This window comes from Melozone crissalis, unplaced genomic scaffold (assembly GCF_028551555.1).
Source record: "Melozone crissalis strain CALT ecotype California unplaced genomic scaffold, PUWL_Pcris_2 ptg000006l_1, whole genome shotgun sequence".
NCBI lineage: Eukaryota > Metazoa > Chordata > Aves > Passeriformes > Passerellidae > Melozone > Melozone crissalis.
This window is the reverse complement of record NW_026535784.1, coordinates 5,001,922-5,020,097: the sequence shown is the minus strand read 5'-3', so window position 1 is coordinate 5,020,097 and position 18,176 is coordinate 5,001,922. Positions and strand designations below refer to the sequence as shown.

Below are 18,176 nucleotides of genomic sequence, written 5' to 3'. Positions count from 1 at the left end.
AAGCACAGGCTTTACTGCCATTCAGTGGCTTGATGGAAACATCAGCAGCAAAAGTGGGTTTTTTTGGTAAAGATTTTAAGCACAATGAAATCACGGTTGAATCTTTGTGAAGACTTAGTTCTCCTGGCTTCAGTTGTGTGAGATCAGATTTGAAACTCCTCCTTTTCTCGTTTTGTGGATGTTTTGAGAGTGCTGTAGTACACCCGAACCTGAACTTCAGACAGCTCTCCTCAGGCGTGTGCCCTGGCCGTGCGATAAGGGCAAGTTTAACAAAGTCCAAGGTTTTGCCCTGTAGCTAAAACATCTTATTTTCACCTTGTGCCTTTCCCGGGTCCGGCCCAGCCGGTCTGGGTCGGAGGGGTTCCGGGACACGCCTGGCGGCGCGGGGGTGCCGGCGCTCCGCGGGTCCCGGCGCGGGCTGGCGGGGAGCCGGGCGGGACCCCGCACCCCGACAGGAGTGCCCCGGAGCCCGGCCATGCAGGTTGGGGCGGCTGCCGCCGGTCCGGTCCGGTCCGGTCCGGTCCTGTTCTGTTCTGTTCTGTCCTGTTCTGTCCTGTCCCGTCCTCTCCGGTCCGGTCCCGTCCGGGCCGCGCTGTCCGGGCAGCGGGACCGGGGCCGCGCGCCGCTACCGCCCCCTCCCCGGTGACGTCACCGCGCGGTGACGTGTCGCCCGGCGGCGCGGGGGCCGCCGGAAGCGGCGGGAGGCGGCGCGGGGCCGGCGCGGAGCGGAGCGGAGCGGAGCGGAGCGGGTTGGTGCCGCCGGAGTGGCAGCGGCGCAGCGCGGAGCTCCAGCCCTGCGTTCCCTCCTTCCGTCCTTGTGTTCCTGCCTTCGCTCCGCGGCAGCGCCGGTACCGATGAGCGGGCTCCGAGCGCCCGGCGTGTGGCCGGTGCCGACCTGCCTGCTCCTGCTGGGGCTGCTCCTGCCCGCCGCCGCCGCGGGCGCGGGGTGCGAGCTGGAGGCTGCGGACGGCGGCGGCGGCGGCCGGCGGGGAGGACGGTGCGGCGCGGCCGGCTCTGCGGCGGAGCCGGTGACAGGTAACGGCCCCCGCGCGTCCCGCCGGCGGGCGGCTCTCGGCACAGGGGTGGGACGCCGCTCTCCCGGGCGCCTCCGAGCCGCCTCCCGCCGCCGTGGGGCCGGGCGCGGTGCGGCTCTGCAGAGGGCGCCGGGCCGGTCTGCAGGGGGGCCGGCTGCGGCGGCGGCGGCACTGCGGTACTGCCCGGCGCGGCCCTTCCCGGGAAGCAGCCCGCCGCAGGATGTGTGCAGGATCCTGTTGAATAGCGATATTGTTGAGATCCGGAGCCGCCGCTTCCGTGTCGGCTCCCGCGGTGCCGCCCGTGCCGGTGTCCGGGGCGCCGCCAGCCGCGGCCGAGCGCGCCCGCCCCGGCGCCGCACCCCGCACGGCCCGGAGCCGGCACGGGCAGCGCGCCGGTCCCGCTGTGTCGCTGCTCGGCTCCTGCAAGGCAGAGTGGCCATCCCTGCCCCCAGGGGGGTTTAGTTCTCAGAGAAAGGGGAAGCATTCCAGCCTTCGCTTAATTCTTTAAAGAAAAGTCACATTACCGTACTTAGGGCAGTTGGGAATGCCTGCAATTAAACCAGCGGTTCTGCTGAAACATTTGAAATAATATAATTTCGGCAGGCTTTGATGGCTCTGAATTGCTTATACGTATTCTGAATCTATCTCGTAATGACCAGGAGGAAGCTTTACTGCCTCTAGACAGTTCACTTAGCAAAATGGGATTTGTACGTTAGGAAATTCTCGGAAACATTTAGAAGTTTGTCCAGTCTCATAATGTGCTTTTCCAAAAGCTCTGTAATTGAAAGGAAGAACTTGGAAGGTGGACGAAACAAGAAGAACCCATATCCCTTCAGAATCAAAGTAGTGTGCGTTTCTCAGAGAAAAATTTCTGATGTTGTTTGGAATATTATTGACACCCTGAACGGAAAGTGTTGAACTTCAGCTGATGACACACACCTAGGTTTCTTCTCTGCCCAACACCTTGAAGACATGAATTTTAGTTAGAATTAATGAAACTTCAGCAGTAGTCATGAAAAAACTCCAAGGTAGAGATGCAAGGCTACGTGATCTAGCGGGGGACGCGACATTCCTGCAGTGTGAATTGTCCAGACTGTTGGCTTGCAGGATGAGCCAAAGGAAGCTGGAACATCCGCAGTCTGTGGAGCAGCAGTTGTACCTCCCAGGGGCGTTGTGGAAGTGCTGTATCAGAACAGCTCTTTCTGCTTTTTGATAGTGATTGATCTGGTTGTAGGTGGTGTTAAGCGGTTCTTACTGTGAATACTGCTGATGCTGTCTACATTTTGGGCTTAATCAATTTCAATGTGTCAGTCTGTATGGAAAAAACCAAATTTTTTAAATGTTTTATGGACTGTAAAGGTACTGAGATGCCTATCAGTGGTGTTCTCTTCCATTTAGTAATGACTCTGGTGAAGAAGAAATACAATTATTTAAGAAATCTAACATTCTCTAAGTGGGTTTATTGTGTTACATGACAATATCGTCTGGAAAATACATATGCTTGAAAGCCATCTTACAAACTGTTTTAAATTTTAGGAGGTTTCAGCATAGTTCTGTGTTCGTCCACTTAATAAATACATAATTCAATTTGTCATGGAGGTTGTTTGCCTATCTAACTAACTCCCAAATAGTTTTAAGTTATTTTTTGCAAAGCTGGAAGAACTCTTGAGCATTTGGAAAAAAACAGATGGCTTTTTCAGGGGGTGATTTTAGTTATATTATCTATCATTTTCCTGAAAGGTGAAAGTTGGAAATATGCTGCCGAGTTAGAAGAGAATATTAACACGGAAGAAACTCTTTAATTCACTAATTTTGACTGGTTTGAGAAGTACAATCCAGAAGATAAAAAGTTGATGCACATAAAATGCTGCACTAGGAAGAGGCTATGGGATGCTTAGATAGAGATGCTTGGGAAGCAGAGCTGTAGGAAATAATTCAGGACTTCTAGTCACAAATTGGTCCGAATGAGAAACATGCAGCTGGCAAAAGTAGATGCCATCCTTGGATGTGTTGATTGAGTTTAAAGTACAGAAGGTTTTTTTCTTTTTTCTTTTTTTTTTCTTTTTCCTTTTTGATTGCACTTCTGTGTCTAGGTTTGAGTATTAAATCATGTGGCTTGAGAGGTTGAGAACCTATGAATTAATTTTTTTATTTTATTAAAGTATTGGATTATTTTTATGTGGTGGAAAAAGTTGTGGTATGGATATGTAAGAAATGGTTCACGGAAGCACTGCAAGTTTTTTAAAGCTTTTTTTTCTGTGTTTTTTTTTAAACTTTCTTGTAATTGGGGTGTAGGTGAAGAGGAAGTAAATTTTTGTGGGTGTGATTTAGATTAAATATAGGCTGGAAAGTTTTTACCTATAACAGTCAAATTGCGTAGATTGTTAAACAGGTTCCCAGTATCAGAGGTTTTTATTGGCTTAGAGAGGAAGCTGGCAAAGATAATCTAGATGTTTGACAGAAAAGGGATGTGTGGTGATGAGTTTTAGGACTAGGGGAGAGCTTATGATTCTATTTTTGCCATATTTTGTTAGATATTCAGGTATTTACTTAAGTGAGTATATAGATTATCATTACTGTTGTCTTTCCTGTGTTGTCTTTCCTGCCTTTTTAACAGTAAGTGACAGCTGAATATGTAGTGTGACTTGACTGTGCAAGGTATTTAGTCATGATTATGAAAATTGGACCAACAGAACTGTGTCTCCCTTGGAGGGAATACCATGAGGCTGTTTGCTATTCACTCCAGCTCTGCTTGTTCACTACTTAATTTGGTAGAAGGTTTTAAGGAACTTTCTGTTGTAAGCTTGAAGATAGCACTGGGTTTCCACATTTTTATATTCACCCAATTTTAAGTTGCTTTGTAATTCTGGATTATTTTCATGTTTAAATTTAATCCATGATCATGGATTAGCTTGGCTGCCTTTGGGTGCGACAGAGATCCTGCACCTGTATTTGGCTAATAAATTTCTCTCTAATTATGTCTCACAATATTTGAGACCAGTTTTAACTACAGCACTGCATTGAAGCAATAATAGGCAACGTAATGTACCCTGGTTTTTTTTTTAGTAATTCAAAGATTTTTCTTTTAATTACATTTCTATTCTGGAACTTAGCCATCATATTAACACTCTGAGCTCTTCAAATTAATCAGGCTTTGGCATTTGAGAAGTGAAGGTTTCTGGAAAATGTGTTTTTAGCTGCAACTCTAGAGTTGGCTTAAGCTGTTCTAGTGTGGGTGGCTGTTTAAGTGGGGCTTTTTTCTCTGGATTGACCCCAGCTGGTCATGCAGGCAATATTGTTACCAGAAGAGAGCTGGTAGGAGTAGTCATGCTCATCCCACTGCTGGAAACCCAGCGGGAGGGAAGGAGTTTTATGCTCCCTCTCTGCTCTGTATCACCTGACTTGCCCTGATGTTGTGATGAGCACTTTCTGTGGCTTTGGCCTGCAGGAATGTGACAAGAACCACAGGCAAGAGGTAAAACTGAGTTTTTATCAGCCCGTTTCCTAACTAACTTTAAGCCTAGCACCAGTGCAAAGGAGAGGGAGGACCATGGTGTCAGGAGAGGGGAACAAGGATGGTCTGCTTCCTGTGATGGCACCTAGTGTGAACAGAGGTGTTCATAGAGTTTTATCACTGAGGTGGCTGTGAAACTCCATCAGTGACCTTTTTGGGGCTTGAATAATGCATTTGGAATTTGGTGGTTGTGTGTGAGACTTCATTGTATGGTGAGCTAATACAAAGAGGATGGTGAATTCGGGCGCATGGTGAAATGCTTTTGCATGACTAGTTTGGCATGCACTTGTCCTAAAAGTTTGAGAGCTATGAGATTTCCATTGCTTTCTTAGTAAATTGCTAGTAGATTTCTCTAGCTATGGAGACTCAGCATTACAGGTTTGGGGTTTTTTTTGGTTTTTCTTTGCAATTCCATTTCTTCAGTTTGTCTCTAAAAAGCTCCTTGTAATCTGTTTTTACTATTTCTGGTGGGAGGACTAATTTCAAGTCCTGTCTCTAAAGGGTGTTGACTTCAAGCTACTATTTACTTTTTGGTAGCATCTCAATGCTGTCATTTGTGTTTGAAATAGAATGAGTTTCTCAGTTAAATTAAGTTTTTAATTTCTTAGCATGTTTTTTTATTTTTAGTGATGAAGAATAGAAGAAATTCAGGAGAGAGCTGTGTTTTGATAGCTCAGTCAGCAGTTGCATTGTCATAACTGTGAGATACAGTTAAAAAAGCTGTGAGTGGCTGGATTTGTAGACAGTTTTGAAACAAATATTAATAAACAATTAACCAGGAAAAATCCTGGCCTTTATGTAGCTTAGTGACATTGGACTCCCACTCAGAGATAAGACAGCAAGCACTTGTAACTTCCTTTGCCCTTAGCTGAGTTTTTTTGCCTTACAGCCTTCCAGTGTTTTGATTGTAACTCTTCAGTGCTTCTGCCAGTGTGTTCTGCACCTTCTGGTGTCCTGTGAGGATTTTCCTTCACCTCTTCTGAGGATTCATTCTGAGTGTTTGCATTTAGACAGGTTATTTAGCTGGTATTTTTTTCTTGTGTTAGAGTAGTAGTATGTAGCAGACCCTTCCTTAGTACCCCCAGTGTTGCTCCCTGGAATGCTGGAGCTCTGTCGTCTCTCCATCAGCAGGATTTTGTGTTGCCCTTTCAGCTGTGAGCTTTCTGAAGACAGCTCTGCTTTTCTGAGGACCTCCTACCCAGTTCTGCAAAGCTGGGCCCACGCAGCCTGGGCATGACTCATTTTCTTCTGCCTGACTCCAGGGATGCTGATCTGTCAGAGCTGCCATGTATTTGTCAGAAGGGGACTGTGCCCAGTGACAGGAGCAGTTATCTTGATAAGATTTCCTATGATGATACTACTACTGTGAAAATCACCTAAAAATACTGGGGTTTTTTAGCATTTGTATGAAGAAAGCAGTTTGATAGTCTTCTAATTGATTTTTAGGTAGTGTTCTCTAGTTTGGACATCTTTACATCTTTTTTGTGTTTAGTGTTCATTCTCAATCAATATTTAGGAAGAAGAATGCATAGTAAAGAGCTGTGATGTGATGAAGCTAAGAAAATTACTAGTGTTTTTTTATTTATTTTTAAAAAAAAATATTAGTGCATGGTCAAAGACTCTTCAAAAGTCAAAAGTTCATTATTTTACATAAGTGCTGACTAATTTACTGCAGAAATCCTGATATATGAGAAGACTTCATTGGGATTAGTCTGTTACAACCTGTCTGTGAAACTGGCTTTTTGAAATACAGAAACTTGAGATATTTATCTTGACCACATAGGGAATGTGCAAAAAATTAATAAACACGCAGTTTGTTGTTCTAAAAGAAGCATATACCCTTTTTTAGAAACTAAGGTAAGTTTCAAGTTATTACATAAGTTAGTGTTATTCTGCCTTTGGTTACTACTAAGTAGTGCCAGTTCCTATGGAAACTGCATATCTGAAAGAGGAGGGGTGAATAAAATTATAATGTATTGTTAGAATTTAGAATCAGCACAAACAGAATGTGATGATTGTCAGAAAATTTGTCCTTGTTCACTTGATTTCTCTGAGCAATTCAAACTTAACTGAAGAGAGTTTATTTATACCTTTCCTCCCCCTGCCCCTTTATTCTGGATCTTGCTCATTTTCCTTCAAATCCAAAAAATCCCTGGCATTTTTCAGAGACCTGGTAGAGGCAGGCGTCTTTAAATCTGTATAATGAGATGTAGAATTTTAACTAAAATTCATCTTGGAAATCGAAGATAATGTGCTTGCCAGTACAATTCAGAATTAAGCGCTCACAGCGCTCAGAACTGTTGACTCATTCATTTCAACAGAATTCAAATTAGGAGGTAAGAGCCACTGACCTTTTTGATCTCATTCCTGTGGTGTCTGGCCAAGGTTTTTATATCAGGAGATTTTCTCTCCATGCAGGCAGTGTTCTGTTCCTGCAGGTGAATCTTCAGTGATTCCTTGATGTTGAGATGGGAAGGGAACCATCACTGAGTTACTGCAGCTGGTACTGCAAACCACAAGCAGCACCACAGAAACTTGTGTAAATTGGAATTGTTGTTGAGGCAACAATTGGAATTGTTGCTGGATTGTGTTAAGCTTAACTTCTGCAGTAGCTCAGAATTTATAGGAATGCAAAGATAGCTTTGATCCTTTTCCTCTAGGCAACAGTTTCTGTTTCCTACCTTTTCTTATGCATCATAAATAATTTAAAAACTGTCAGCAGCCCAGCCTTCTGGTACTGTCTCCAGCTAAAACTTTAATACCTGATTTATTTTTTGTGTGTGCTGTGTTTCTGTAGTTAATGTTCATTTGTAAGAAATTGTCATGTCCTCAGCCTCTAGAACTGAGTCGTTTACTAAAAACAGTAGGTTACCTTAACCTGTTTAAAGCTGTGTTTAAAAGAAAACAAACCTTCTGATAGAGTCTTCATTTAAGCAAGGTTGTCTTGAATAAAAATTTGCTTAAGATGTTTTGGTTTTCTAGGCTCGGTGTACTTTCTCCTTAAAAGGGGAAACTTTGTGAAAGTGTGGTCTGAATGCTCCTTCTCACTTTGTAGTTTAGAGTAAAGGAAGGGGTTAATTGTATGCAGTTATTAAACCAGTGTTACAGAGATAAAGGAACAGTTTTTCTCAGTTCCATCTAGTGGCTCTGTGAACTGAATTACTTAAATTCAGTTTCCTGCAAGTTAAATATGTTATTTAGAAAAGAAATTTTCACACAAATGTTATTTTATTTTTAATAGTAAATAACTCCTTGTGGCTCCCCTGGATATTTGTCAAGAATATCTCCTGAATGGTGTGTTTTTTGTTTTTAAAATTTGTTTTTGTTTTGATTTGTTTTGTTTGGTTGTTTTTTTTTTTTTTAATTATATGTAGCCTTGACAAATGAGTGAATGGCTCAATAAGTGATTATTTTTAAGATATACCCAGTCTTCATACAGAAGTATGTTCAGTGAGCTTTGGTGGGGAAATACAAGCTTTGACTAATAACTTTTGTCAGTCTGAATTTTCTTTTGTCCGAGCCACAGGCTTTACTTGAAATGCATTCCTCCCTCCTGCCCTCACTAGATGCATTAAGTAGATGAGTCTTCTGTTTTTGTGCTTAGATCTAAAGCATATAGAAAGAATATTTTCTCTGTAGTAGTCTGGAAATGACAAGCTTGATTAGTTTTTCCTCATTTTGAAGTGTTACACAGTATTTTCATTTGAAGAACAACAAACAAGAAGTACTTTACTGTTAACAAATAAAAATCATATGCAAATCAGGTGTTCTGTGATGATTTTTAAGCAAATATGAAAGGTAGTTATTCTGAGTAGGAGTCTCCCTTCCAGCATAGTTTTAATTCTAGATTGCTATATATAGAAGGTTGCAAGGTAACTTCTTGCTGTAACATTGTATGTCTATATGAAAATACTGCTGGCTTCAGTTGTTTTCATTGCTTGAAGTATTAAAAATTGTTTTGAAGTGAAAATGAAATTGCTTTTTTTTTAGTGCCAAGTACTTTTCACTGTTTTGCAAAATATGAAATTTAGATTATACAATATCATATAGTTCCAAAATTTATATTGTTAAGTGTCAGGAAGGAAAAATATATTTATATCCTTTCCTACTGGTGGATTTTAGTTGCAAATGAAATGTATAGAGACAGTTCTGTTTTTCCCAGAGTGTATTTTTAGTTTTCATTTGAAAAGCTTAACTTTGCCAGTATTTTTATGGAACCTGGCTGCCTCAGTCTCTTGTTGATACCTGCTTCATGTTCCCTGAATATATTTACTGAAACTATCCGTGCTGTAGAAGGTATTCTAGTTACTTTGGAAGCAGCACACTAATATGTCAGTCTGAAATACAGATAAGAGCCGCTGAAAAGGATTCCATTGACTTCAGTGTATGAGTGTATTCATTGGGATTGCACTCCAAGACTGCATTTAAAGTAAAGAGATGTTTTGGTTTTGGTCCTGTGAAGCTCCACTGCTGCTAACTGGTTTTAGAGTGGCAGGGCTGGGGACCTGGAGCAGCTGTAGGGTATGTTGGTTGGCCTTGTGACTGCTTTACCTTGCCCTTGAAATGGGCTCTTTCTGCAGGAGGGGCTGCTCCTCCCGTGTGCTCGCTGCTTTCCCTCCTCCCTGCCTGTTCTGGGTGTTCTCACTGCTCACTTATCCTGTCTGCAGGTGTCTGCTTGGGGGAATTGATTGAGCTGAAAGCTGGGGTTTTTCATCAGGATCAGGTGTTTGCTTCAGTTCAGTGCACAGCTGCACAACAGCGTCTTGTGAGGAGATAAAAGTGTTGGGGGAAGTGATTATTAGCCATTTTAGTGGAAGCCTGCACATGCCAAGTAAATAGCACTTGAGAAAAGTGGGTAGGGGAGACTTAACTTACAAAAAGCAACATTTTACCCAGATGTTACCAACTGTGGATCTGAAAAATGACATTCAGAATTGATAAGGAAGTACTTTGGCTATCCATAGTACTTGGGGAGGCTTTTAGATTAGCAGTAAAGCTGTGATTTTAGTAGGGCTCCTTAAAGAGATTAGTTATTGTAGATGATAGTAAGTTTGCTTGCAGAAAAATGGATGGTTGGGAATGAAACTTTTGTTTTGGGAGTTAATTTGTTTTGTGCCTGTTGAGTTATTGTAAAAGAGTTTGTATCTCAAAATTAAAATGGCTTGCCAGGCATAATTATTTACTTCTATTAAGTGAAACTGATGAAATGAGGTTTTATTAATACAGGATAATAAGAACATGTCCCATTCTGATTTGGCTGTAGATGTTTGTAAGCTAAAATCCCCACCTATCGGAACTCTAAATGCATCCAGTTGACTACTTTACTTTTATAAAAGAATCCAAGTAAAACTAGTTTGTTTTGTTTATTAAGTAAACATCCTAAGAAACTGTGCATCTGTGATGTGTTATTCTTTTGTCTCTGAAGCACTCGGAAGTTTGTTTTATGTTGCCTCATGTCTGTTTATAGTATCCCATGAACAGCAGTCAAGGCTTTAACTTCTCTTGATATTGACAAGTGGTAAGAGTTCCTTCTTCCAGCAGAGTGGGAGCTCTGTGTGCAGCCTGCTCTGGGATCAGGTTTCAGAAATCACAAAACAGCTGTGAACAATCCCAGGTGCTGTGTTGTCCTGCTGGAAAGGAAAAGGATGCATCTTCACAGTACTAGATGGTTACAGATGCAGCACCAGAAATGACTGGGAGTTTGGAGTGTAGTGGGGTGATGAACTGGAACTCAATCTAAGCTGCTGTAGCTTGCACAGGTCCCTGAAAGTATTTCATGATGCTGTGTGGCAGCATCATGGTGGTGTTGACATGCAAAGGAGGGGTGCAGGGAGAGAAAAGAGGAGGGAGTTTAATGATTGCTTTTGTACTATTCACTGTATTCTTAGAGTTGATTTAACTGATTAAATGGATCTCTGATTAGCTGTTATACTTGAGATTTTTGGGAGTAATTGTGGATTGTTCTTTGGAAAAAGCCTGGGTGTTGGTCAGGAAGAAATACTACGAATTATGAATACTGAGAAATAGAATACTAATAATTGTCTCTTGAAAGGATATGTTAAACTAGAAAATACACAGAAACACAGAGAATATTCTGAGTTAGAAGGGATCTGGAGGGATCATAGAGTCCCTGTCCCTAAGTAAATGACTAAACCCACATCCTTGGTGTTACTAGAGCCATGCTCTAACCAGCTGAGCTAAGATACTTGAATCAAGCTTGCCAGTGCTTTTATATACATATTTTTGTGTAAGTTAAGCTAGTAGGACTCCTTGGTGTTAAAAGACCTGCCCTGTGGCCATTGTTCCTCAGAAGCTAAAGGCAGCTGCAGTTTAGGCCTTCAGCATGTCTTCTTCCTCATGCTGAGCAGTTCAGTTGTTGCTGGAATAATACACTAAAATTAGCTAAGCAAAGGTTGGATGAACACTGGGCTGGAAGCAAGGAAAGCCAAGAAGGTGGAGGGATGGAGGGGTGGAAAAGCACTGTGATGGCCAAATGGGTTTCAAGTCTTAGGAGGGAGGTAGCAAGGGTGTGGTAGGCCTTTTTTGAAATAATGAGCACTATAAAGCAGGCAACTATAAGAAAACAGGTACCTATTTTCATGCTGTGAGACCCAGAGGCATTAATTGTAAAATCAGCAGAATGTTTGAAAATAGGTATATCCCTGCCCTGCTTCCCAGTTTCCAGGGTGAAATGGGAGAACATGTCTGCATGAACAGGTACAGCTGAGCTAGAAATCTCATTACAGTGGACTGTTTTGTTAAAGAAAAATGTGTTGTTTGGGGGAAAAATTGTTGTTGCTATCACCCTCTGTACTGCATCATTTGCTGCTAGATAGTTCTTGGCAAGATTGAGTGGGGTGGACACCTTGGAGTAAGAGTGGCTATTTCATATGTTTTTGCTAATCTTCTGTGAAATTACAGGTATGATTGTGTTGTTTGAGACAAAACAATTTGACAGTATAGTTGCCATTTCCATGATTTTTCTTTTTGTGCAAATATTTAAAGTGATTGCTAAAGTAGAAAGAATAAGGGTAGAGTACATAGAGGAGAATGTCATAATGTTGCAGTAAGCTGCATCATAATTTAGGTGCTTAGGTTTTGGGAGGTGTAACTAATTTGGTGTTTTCAGTTTGAGGACTAGCAAAATTTTTGCTGGCATTGACTTACTTTTAAAATTGATTTTACTGAACTGTGTTTCTGCTGTTGATTTGTATTGGTTCGCAGTCTCCTAACACTGAAATTTCTTTCCTGGCAGAAGTTAGCAAAATTGCAATGACTTTTTTGCTTTTGATTTTCTTACTTAGTTCATACTTAGTTTTCTGTACTAAAAAGGCTGTCAGCAGCACATTAACATTTGTATAGAAGCCAAAGAACAAGACAGCAATGCATGTTGTCCAAATTATTGTTTTTATTCTTTTAATAGGAATGTAATAGTTGATTGTTCATTTGAATAGATGTTCTTTATGCTTTAGTAGAAATGTCTTAAGAAGTGCTTCTTTAATTCTGATAATTTGTTGTTTGCTACTGTGTTTTTAGGTTCTGTGAAGTGTTTGAGAAGACTTCAGGCAGAGAATAAGCATACCAACTGAATATACAGAGTTTTCAGAGTTCAGTAATAGCGTCACTGCTTAAAGATCACATATTGTGGCTTGCTGTCTTTGGTCTTTTGCCTTCAGGTCTGACTGTGAGTGGAGGTTTTAGGCAGCTGTAAGGTTTTAGGTGATAGTGATGATTTCGCAGGTTGGTCAACTAATTTTTGAAGATTATTCATCCAAATTAGTTCAGAAAATGAGCATTTGCTCTGTAGTTACTACCAGGGCATTCTTATATGTAGGATACTGAGGGAACATAACTAACTTCTCAGACTTTGTGGCCTCTTGTATTTTTTTTTATTCAGTGCACCATGTGCCCTGCCCCCAAAGGTTTATGAAGGTTATTGGAAAGAGAAGAATTGTTTCACTGCTTCTTATATGATTGTGGATACTTGAAGTGAAACTGTCTGGTCTTGTGTGTGCTCTGGAAGCTGACTGTAGAAATGTTTCATGAATTACATCTAGTTCAGTTTGCCTTCTTCAAAATTTTGTTGATGTACGCAACTAAAATGAAAAGTGGAAGTGAAGCACTCTGCTGGTAACGAAGACTTGTTGCACGTAAAAATTAAGGGAAATATGATGTTTAAAGGAGTGAAAATTGTGTTTGCTTTTCCAGGTCTGTGCTGTAGTTAGAATAATCATAAAGGATAAGCTTAATTCTTTTAAGTTAATTGAAAATGTAGTAAGAGACTGATTAGAAGCTGGAAAGGAGCGAGCATTTAACTATCAAGACAGACCTTGGCGAGTTTTGCATTCAGAATGTTGAGGAAGACTGACTTAAATATGAAATTCTTTGTTGCCTTTTGCACACAGATGAGAATTGGAAAAATCAGTGGTAAACCATTATGGAAAGCAACATGTTATGTCCTAGGATCGGCTCAGAGGCTGCCATTTATACTCCTGATTGGGTGTTTCAAAGCTCCTTTTGTTTGGCTAGGTAGTGAATTTGACCTCAGCACCTGACCACAGAACAGTTTGTATTGTGTGGAGCTAAAGCATATAAGGAATTTCCCTAAAGTATTCTGCTTAACCCCAGGTTGTTTGATATCTCATGGAGAGGATAGTTCTGAGTCTTTTCTTAGTGTTAGTATGTGAGCTGGGTGTAAGTTAGAGACATAGTAAAGGGTGAGTTATGACATTCATGCTGGTGTCAGGTACAGATGCCAACATCAATAATGAAGTTCTCAGTGTATTGCAGTGCTAGGGCAAGGTAAATGTTGTTCTTATAGAGAGTTTTAAGTAGCCTGTAATATTTGCATGAATAATGAGCCATTGTCTTTGATGTGTTCACCTATTTTATGAAGTAGCCTCAACTGATAGTCTTGGATATTTTGAAACTTGCTACTTCTTTGGCCTATCTCAAACTGCTGTTAAACAGAGAATACTTCAAAGTACAAGCTGAAGCTAGTTTGTTAAATAGGCAAAATTCCTTGATTTTACAGATTGTACTTTTCTGTTAGCAACTGAAATGGTTATGAGGTTTAATTGTAATGAAAGTAACTTCAATATTTCATTCCTAACCTAGAAGATTTTAAAGACAATAGGTATACCTAAATATCTGAATATGGGTTAAATACTTCCATCAGAAATGATACTTTATTTTTGTTATTTTTATACTTGTGTTATCATCCAAAGGGAGGCTTTCGGGCATCCTCCAGTTCTCTCTTGGTTGTTGTTCCTTTCAGAGGAAATAGGGAAATAATGATTTGCATTTGGCAGGGCAGGCAGAAAGCTTTGTTTTTGCAATGCTGGGTGAAGCCTTGTGGTGGTTACTGGTGGGGTGCAGGGTGCAGGGCAGAGGAAAGCAGCCAGACCAGTAGCAGCTGCTGCTTCTCACACTGCAAATATCCAGCAGTGAGCCTGCTTCCTTCTTGGCCTTTCTGAATGGCTGTTGCTCATGCCAAGGCTATTGTTGTTGTTATCCTGGGCTTTGAGAATGCAGCATCATTTGGGAGCTGGTGTTTCATACCATGCAAACTTCAAGATGTGGCCGGAAAAGCATATTTGCATTTACTATGCAGTTTCCTGCTTCACCTAGTCGTATTATTTTAATTTGTTGTTTAACATCGTTGAGTTTGTAGGGCCCAGAGATGTTGAAGTGCGTACCCATGGTGTTACTGACCAGAATTTTTAGGCACAGGATTCATTTCAGGTCTTTTGAGGTGTCAGCATTTGGGCTCCTTCTGTAATAGACTAAAATTGTTTTGTTGTGAGATAGGAAATGCTGTTTGGGCATATGGACCTTGCCACTAAGTCTGCTCACTGTGTCAGATTTCTGTTGAGTGTGAAGATGACTCTTAGGTCAGAAACAGGTGAAAAAATATTGCTCATCTGGCTTTATATGAGAACTGTTCTAAAAGCTTTATTCTGTTTAAGGATATATGTTTATATGTAAACATAAATGTTTTTTGAGTCAGGGATTTTTGCCACATTTCTTTAATGTCTTTAAGTTTTTTGAATGCTACAGAACGAATAATTAATTTGATATTTATTTTTGCAATGCTTACTAAGTGCACTTAAGTTTTGTTTCCTCTGTTATTTAGTTTGAAAATGTTGCAGGATAAGGTTTCAGCCAATCAGTAATACTACTTAAGAAGCTACAGTTAATGTTACTCAAGGAAAGGGAAGTGGTATTAACTCCTCCTCCTCATCTTTGATAGCCTTTTTAGCAATAACTTATTACTTTCAGGAGGTTTGAGATTTCCTAGTAGATGGTTTATTTACTAGAGAAGATCAATGCTTGAATTCACGTCAGCTTTTGAACTGTTTTACAAACTTTATCTGACTTGCAGTGTAACAGAATTTTTTAGGATGTAATGTTTCCTAAAATATTTGGTAAATTCTTTTTTAAAATGTCTTATCTGTTGCATGTGTCTTGCCTTGCTTTCTTCACTCCAACATCAAATCCTGTACATATTTTATATGTTCTGTGCATATTTTATATGTTCTGTGCATATTTTATATGTTCTGTACATATTTTATATGTTCAAGCACCCGTAACAGACCTTCTCAACTCCTTTGGTTTCCCACTTATTTTTTGCTCCAAGCTTAGAATGGAACAGAAATACTGAAAAGGTATAGAGAGCATTTCTCCAATGCTAAACTTTTGATGCAGGAGTTGTGTAGGTTTTGTAAAATGCTGGGTGAAAGAGTACATAACTGAAAATGCCATCTAGATTCCAGAAAGAATTTCACTGCTTTACTGGATCTTTTTTGGGGGAGCATATAAGATGCACAGCTGGTTTTAGAAGCTTCTGCCTATGTTCATAAAGAATGTCAGAAGTAAGGAGTAGACTGCCATCAGTCAACATGGTTCTCTTAGTAGATAAGACTGAAGCAGAGCTATGGAAAAAAGGAAGAACAATTCCACCTCTGCATTAATTGCATCAGGGAGCTTAAAGTTACACTTTGTGCTTCACAGCAGAATGTTGTGCTAAATTAGAAATTGTGATATGCTCGCCCACAATCGTTCAGCATGGTGCAGCTGTGATTGGTTTAGTCACAGGCACAGTGCTGGGCTGCCTGCTCTGCCTTTGAAGCTACCACAGCCCTGGAGTTGCTCTGAGCAGCTTTTTAGTGTTCATTTCTTTTTCCAGTCAGAGGAATGAGAGTTGTGGGCAGTGCCTTTTTTTCTGGTGGCATAGACTTGTCTTTGAGAGATATCAGAGAGACACAGAAAACCCAGACTCTTCAGGGATTTTTGGTAACATAATTTGCAGCTTGTTAGGAGGCTACAGTTGTCCTGTGTTTGAGGATCTTTCAGAAGTTGTTGGGAATATCTGACAGGGTTCTCCTGAGTGGCTGTTCTCTTTTGTGGACTAACGTTGGAATCTGCAGGAACTCCTGTCTGTTATCTCTGATTAATGCAAGTTGTAATAGATGAACATTTATTCCTAAGTTCTGCACTGTAATTCTGAGCACAGCAAATGTGTTTCATGTAATTAGGGCTTCTAGAAATCTTCCGGGGATCTCTTTATATGCAAATCTTTTAATAACTAAATATTTTTAGAAGTAATGATTTTTCTAATATAGAATTACTTACTTTGTCATGTAATTTTTAAAATTTTTTGGTTTTGTTTGGGGAAGACTCTGGCTTTGGATGCCTGTCTAACATTACCTTCACTTTTGGTCTTTTCCTCAGTTAAATGTCCAATGGAACTTGCTAAGCAATGGGTAAAAAAAATTCCAGAAGTAGATTTCTGTGCAGATTTTCCTTTTATATTGTTCAGAAAGTAGTTTGGTTCAGATAGAAGATAAATGATGTGAGGGTGAGTACTTGAGAAATCTGTTCTTAATAAAGATGATGCACGGCCATTTAGATTAGTTAAGGCTGTATTACTGTCTGAATTTATTTTAACTTTTTGTAATTTCTGCCCAATTATTGAATGCCTGTATCATTGAATATATGCAAAAAGACTGTTTTATGCAGTGTGACAGTGTAATATCCCTGAACTGGGACCTTGCTTGTGTATAGTGATGCTAGTAAATAACTGAATGTTCCATAGATACGAAATACTCCATGATCAAAAGTGTCATAGTCAGCTTTCAGCAAAAGTTATGTCAAAGTTTTCACTCTTCCATTCTCTCCATGCTCCTGCTTGCTGCAGTATGTGATGTCCCAAATTGCTGTCACTGGTGCCTGGCCAGGTTGTAGAAAGAACAGAGTAACTGAGGAGAGGGTGCCAGTCTGGCCTAATGAATGTTCAACAGGAGACAGAGACTGACTGAACACGGGCAGAGCAAATCAGTAAAAGCTGCCAGTGGAGTGAGGGTGGGTTGGGAAAACTCTGTAACAGGAGGGTAGCAAAGATTGCCCATGCTGTTCCATTGTAAAAAAATTTGAGTTATTTTTGCATTTTTTTAGGAAAGAAACCTCTGGCCATTAATGGCATACTATCCTAAAGACATAGAGGTGACAGATTGGTTTTGTGTAGGGTTGAGGGCTTGCATACACAGTAAACAAGTCAGGAAGCTGTGAAATGTTGCTTTGGATTATTCCTTGGCTCCCATTCTTTTGTTGTATTTGTTCATGTAAGTAAACAATACTTTTTAGCTGTATAAATTTTATAACTGTAGAAGAAACAATTACAAAGCAGAACAGACATGCTAAATTAAGAAACATCTTTAATTATGTTGTTTATTTTTATAGGAGAAATATGGTGATTTTGAAATTTTCCACTCTGAGGGTGCCTGACAGGTTACATTGTGTATTTTTTATTCCACTCACGGCATATTCTTGCATACTTTTGTTACGTGCCTGGAAGTTCTTAGCTAATTCACTGACAAAGCACCTTTGTGTTTGGAGTAGGTTTACTTTTTTAAAAAACTTGGTTTAGCAGAATTTGTTTTAGTGTACGCATGAGAACAGATTGTCCAAAAGTCAGTAGTACTGAAAATATGCCGCAACAAATCCCAGAGGTTTTTCACTTTGTTGTACATAATTTAGCCTTACTTACAATTATTTGTTTTCTTCCACAGACTTGGATAACAGACAAGGAGAATGCATGTATCATATTCTTCTCCTAACCCATTTTAAAGAAATTAATTAATGGAATCAAATTTTGGATGTAACTATAGATCTTCACAGACTGTCAAAATACTGGATTCAGAACAAAGTGGTCTTGGGCACTATTTTTACTGCTTTCATAGAAGAATTAACTTGCATTTCTGCTGAGCATCTATCACTTTCATCTCTTATTCAGAAGCATATTGCTAAAATTTCACTTCCTGATACGACAGAGAATTCAATTCCTGTGGGATAAACTCTAACTAAAACATTGGTGTGTGCTTTTGTAAGCAAAAAGCCATGTTTATTATCCATGCTGCTGTTATGTAGAAATCCACAGTGGCTCTTTAGGGAGTTGTATTTTTTCCAGAGACTGCTCTGTCAGACAAAAACTGATGCTATTCACAAATAGGATTTTAGGCATGTTATTGTGTGATTTCCCTCCTGCACTGGTCCATGAGTAACTGATTAAAATCTTGTTTAACAGCCTAGTCATTACCTTACAAATTCAGAAAATAAATAGCTTATCT

General features: G+C 40.3%; 1 protein-coding gene across 1 annotated transcript in view; it reads left to right on the top strand.

The window, feature by feature from the left end:
- The first annotated feature begins 822 nt into the window (after positions 1-822).
- Positions 823-18,176, top strand: part of STIM2 (stromal interaction molecule 2) — a 63,953-nt gene continuing 46,599 nt past the window's right edge. Inside the window, exon 1 of the mRNA XM_054294300.1 lies at positions 823-1,035. Within this exon, the coding sequence (XP_054150275.1) occupies positions 855-1,035 (181 nt within the window). The 5' untranslated portion in view covers positions 823-854. The remainder of the gene's footprint in view (positions 1,036-18,176) is intronic.